The 4240-nt window shown below is 43.8% G+C and overlaps 1 protein-coding gene across 1 annotated transcript in view; it reads right to left on the minus strand.

Moving 5' to 3' along the window:
* The window catches only part of ARG2 (arginase 2), a 35523-nt gene that overhangs the window by 4749 nt on the left and 26534 nt on the right, over nucleotides 1-4240 (minus strand). The window contains exons 4-5 of the mRNA XM_011949738.1: nucleotides 1124-1283; nucleotides 170-264 (exon numbers count right to left, since the gene is read on the minus strand). Coding sequence (XP_011805128.1) covers nucleotides 170-264; nucleotides 1124-1283 — 255 coding nt within the window. The remainder of the gene's footprint in view (nucleotides 1-169; nucleotides 265-1123; nucleotides 1284-4240) is intronic.

Here is a 4240-nt window from a genome sequence, read left to right on the forward strand (position 1 = left end):
TATAAAGGAAGGAGTCCTTAGTTTAAAGAGCATTTTTAATAAATGCATATTTGGGGGAGGGGGTGGGTTTGTTGTAGTGACCTACAATAGACCAAGTCGAGCATCAGCGTTTCAAATGGAACATAATTGGCTAGGACGGGCCCTAAACTTCAGCCATGCATCAACTTACTGTTCAGGAGGGTCCACGTCTCTTAGACCAATATACACAATACTTGGGGAAGAGATACAAGGTTTGATCCAGGAAAATCCTGGTAGTTGTGGTACCTATGAAAGGGAGGAATAGACAGGATTAATCAAGAATTCTTAGTCTCACCAAGATCATCACCATGTGCCTCCCTGGGTATGCAATCTACTTTCTTCTGCCACCCACAGGGTAAGTTCAGAGCAACACAGGACACACTCCTCGGGGAAGGAGAAGTGATACAAGGTGGGAATGTTTCAGAAGGGCAGCTGAGGAACAGTAGTGCTTTCTCACGAAGAATAAAATCTCTAAGGTTGTCTTGGTTTCTCATTAACTTACCTAGTAGCAGGAATACTGATTAGCCCTTTTCTATCCCATTGCACATTACTGACTTGTTTACAGATTGGTTCTTGAAGCATAACCTGGTTGCCATCTCAAGTTGGCCAACAGCCGACACAGGACTTCTGCCCGGTGAATAATCTTTGTAGTGTCCTGGTTTGACTTGGTCTCTCACTGAGGGGAGGGATATACAGATTCTAGTCTGTGCCTAACAGGGACTCCCATATCTTCTGAGCTGCTCAGGAAAATGTTACCCAGAGGTCATCATGGTTTTATTTGTCTTCTAGATCAGTGTGTCTGAGAATATGGCCTGGGAGCCTCTAACCAAGAAGTCTTCAGGCTATGGGTATACCAGTCGCTATAGTTACTACCCCTCCTTGCTTTCTTGCAAGGTTATGAGCCCCCCCCCCCCCCAAAGAACAGGGACCATGTCCTAGTCTTTATACCCCTAGCATCTGGCAGACTGCCTGGTCCATAATAGTGATGAACAAATGAAGGAGTGGTAATCCACACTCAACCCCACCCTTCACCACAATCTTAGTGAACTAGACCAACCCCAGCAAAACCCTGCAAGCATTCACCTTTTCATTTCGGCCCACTGACCTTGTCCTGTAGTTCTCTGAGGAGAAATGAAACTGGCTGTCCATGGAGATTTCCTGATGAAGTGGTAAGGGGTGTGTTGATGTCAGCATGGGCATCAACCCAGACAACGCAAAGGTCTGGGCAGTGTCGGGCATGGCCGCTAATGGTACCAATTGCCAGGCTGCAAAGAACAAATATAATCTTGAAGGCCCTCTGCTTGGCAAACATGACCAATAACAAATGTCCTCAGCCAAAAAAACTTATACTCTCTGCACAGGGCAAACCAGGGCCTAGATGGAGGCTGGGTTTGGGTGAAGCAAGACCTGTAGTTGTAGTTCCCAAAGATTAACTTTGAGTGATTTAGACAGGAAGAAAAAATATAAAGCCCTAGAGATCCCAAGCTGGTGACTGGCTACCCTGCAGTGTGACAGATGTCACTGCTGTCTGCAAATCCACGTAATTTTATCCATTAGCCCTGGCTCAAAAAAGAACCTCAAATATTTGTTCAATGAATGAAATCAAGTTAAGCCAGACAAGATGGTTTACACCTGTAATCCTAGCTACTCAGCTGAGGTGAGAGGATCACATGAGCCCAGGAGTTCAAGACCAGCCTGGGCAACATAGTGACACCCTGTCTCCAAAAGTGAAAAAAAAAGAAAATAAATCTTGGTAAATGATATGGTCTACGGGTAACAACTCACCAAACTGAAAGAAAAGCTCTTGGAGACGTTAACAGGAAAAACCAATTAAAGACCTCATTTAGACCACTAAGTAAAAAGATTTATTGCATGTTACCTTATATATATTGGCATGGCATTCAATTTTTTTTTTTTTTTTTGAGACAGAGTCTTGCTGTGTTGCCCAGGCTGGAGTGCAGTGGTGCAGTCTCGTCACTACAACCTCCACCTCCTGGGTTCAAGCTATTTTCCTGCCTCAGCTTCGTGAGTAACTGGGATTACAGGCACATGCCACCACACCTGGCTAATTTTTTGTATTTTTAGTAGAGATGGGGTTTCAACATGTTGGCCAGGCTGGTCTTGAACTCCTGACCTCAAGTGATCCACCCAGCTGGGCAGTGTCAGGCATGGCCACTAATGGTACCAATTGCCAGGCTGCAAAGAACAAATATAATCCAAAGTGCTAGGATTACAGGCTTGAACCACCATGCCCGGCCTCAAATATTCTTAAAGTGTTTTTCTGTTTTTGCCTTTCCTTGTCCTTGGGCTCTGCTTAAATTAGCCAACTGTCCTGTCTCAATTCTAAGAATACACCTGATGAAATAAATGTGGGAGAACTTCCCAGTAACCAAGGAATTTGACATACATGGGAAATGCAGCTTAAGCATCTTAGGACTGCAACCATCCTTCTTGGTCAATATAGCATGAGACAGCTATTCTAGGCTCCATGTCCCACACTGGTTGGGTCTTTTGAGGAATAGCATGGTCTAGTGAAAAGGCAGTGGATTAAGTCAGAATACTAGAGTTTTAGTCCAGGAAGAGCTGTGTGACTGAAGACAAAGCATCTAATTTCTTCAGACTTCAGTTTCCTTTTCTATGAGATAGGGATAATAATAATACTTGACCTGTGTAAACCAGAGTTGCTTTGATGATTAAGGTAGTAATATATGTTATACCACATAAAAGGAGCAGTGACCTAAAAATGCCTCTTCTTGAAAATGTTCAACAGCTATTCAAGTTATGCACTCATCCCTTCCTCTGTAGAATTTCAGATTGCCTAGGTTTTAACATTGAGCCGGTAATCAGTAACATGGCTGCAATACAGATAGCCACAAGAAAAGAAAACAAGATCTCTGGTAATCACATTGATCAGTGGTCCCCAAACAGTGAGACTTGACCAGAAGTCAGACCGGAAGACGACTAAATTTCCAGAGACCACACTGAGAAAGGAGGCAGGAGACTTGCCCACTGGTTACTTCAATTGAATGGCCTTGTCATCTCAGTAGAGAACCTAGGTGTGACCATTTTCTTCAACCTGAGTCTTTTTTTTTTTTTTCCTCCCAAGGAGGAATCTGCCTGCTTCTCCAGATGTAACAAAGATTTCATTTCTGTTCAGTGATCTGAAAAGCTCTCTCAGCACCTCAGGGAAAATAATCACCAGAAGAGTCACACTGGATTTGAATTCCAGCTCTCTTTCCTGGTTCTAGACCTTGCATAAGTTTTCTTTCTTTCTTATTTATTTATTTTTAAGAGAACTGATCTCACTGTGTTGCCCAGACTGGCCTCAAACTCCTGGGCTCAAGGGATCCTCCCACCTCACCCTCCTGAGTAGCTGGGCCTGCGGGCGTGCACCACTGTGCCCACCTTGGATAAGTTCTCATATGTCTGTCCCTACATGCTTCCAGCAGTAAATGATAAAACCGTATCTACCACATAGCATTGTTAGCAGGATGAACTGAGAATATGTATGGAGTGCTCAATATTCCTAGTACTTCAGTGCCTTTTTCCTACCAAAGACCTTCATTGCTTAGTTCAAATCACATTCCCTTGTGAAATCTATTTTAGTCCAGATTGATCTTTCTCCTTTGAAATTCTGTAGAATTCAATATTGTTGTTTTATTCCATGTATATTTATTTCATCTAGGCCTTAATATATCACAAATTTCCTACAATCTGTAGCACTGCTGAGAAAATATCAGAACAGTGCTCAATCAAGTACATGCAGATTCAGGAGGAGACAGGATCAAAGGACTGATTGCATGAGTCACTAGGGTCCATATTGTGGAGGCAGAAAATGTATGCATGGCTGGTCACAATGGCTCACACCTGTAATTCCAGCACTTTGGAAGGCCTTGGTGGAAGGATCGCTTGAGCTCAGGAGTTCAAGACCAGTTTGGGCAACATGGCCAAACCCCCTCTCCACAAGAAATACAAAAATGAGCCAGGCATGGTGGTGTGCACCTGTAGTCCCAGCTACTTGGGAGGCTGAGGTAGGAAGATGGCTTGAGCCCAGGAGGTGGAGGTTGCAGTAAGCCGAGATCATGCCACTGTACTCCAGCCTGGGAGACAGAGCCAGACCCTGTCTCAAGAAAAGAAAGGAAAGAAAGAGAGAAAGAGAGAGAGAGAGAAGGAAGGAAGGAAGAAAAGAAAGGAAGAAAGAAAGAAAGAAAGGAAAGAGAGA

Source organism: Colobus angolensis, unplaced genomic scaffold, assembly GCF_000951035.1.
Source record: "Colobus angolensis palliatus isolate OR3802 unplaced genomic scaffold, Cang.pa_1.0 Scaffold3, whole genome shotgun sequence".
Classification (NCBI taxonomy): Eukaryota; Metazoa; Chordata; class Mammalia; order Primates; family Cercopithecidae; genus Colobus; species Colobus angolensis.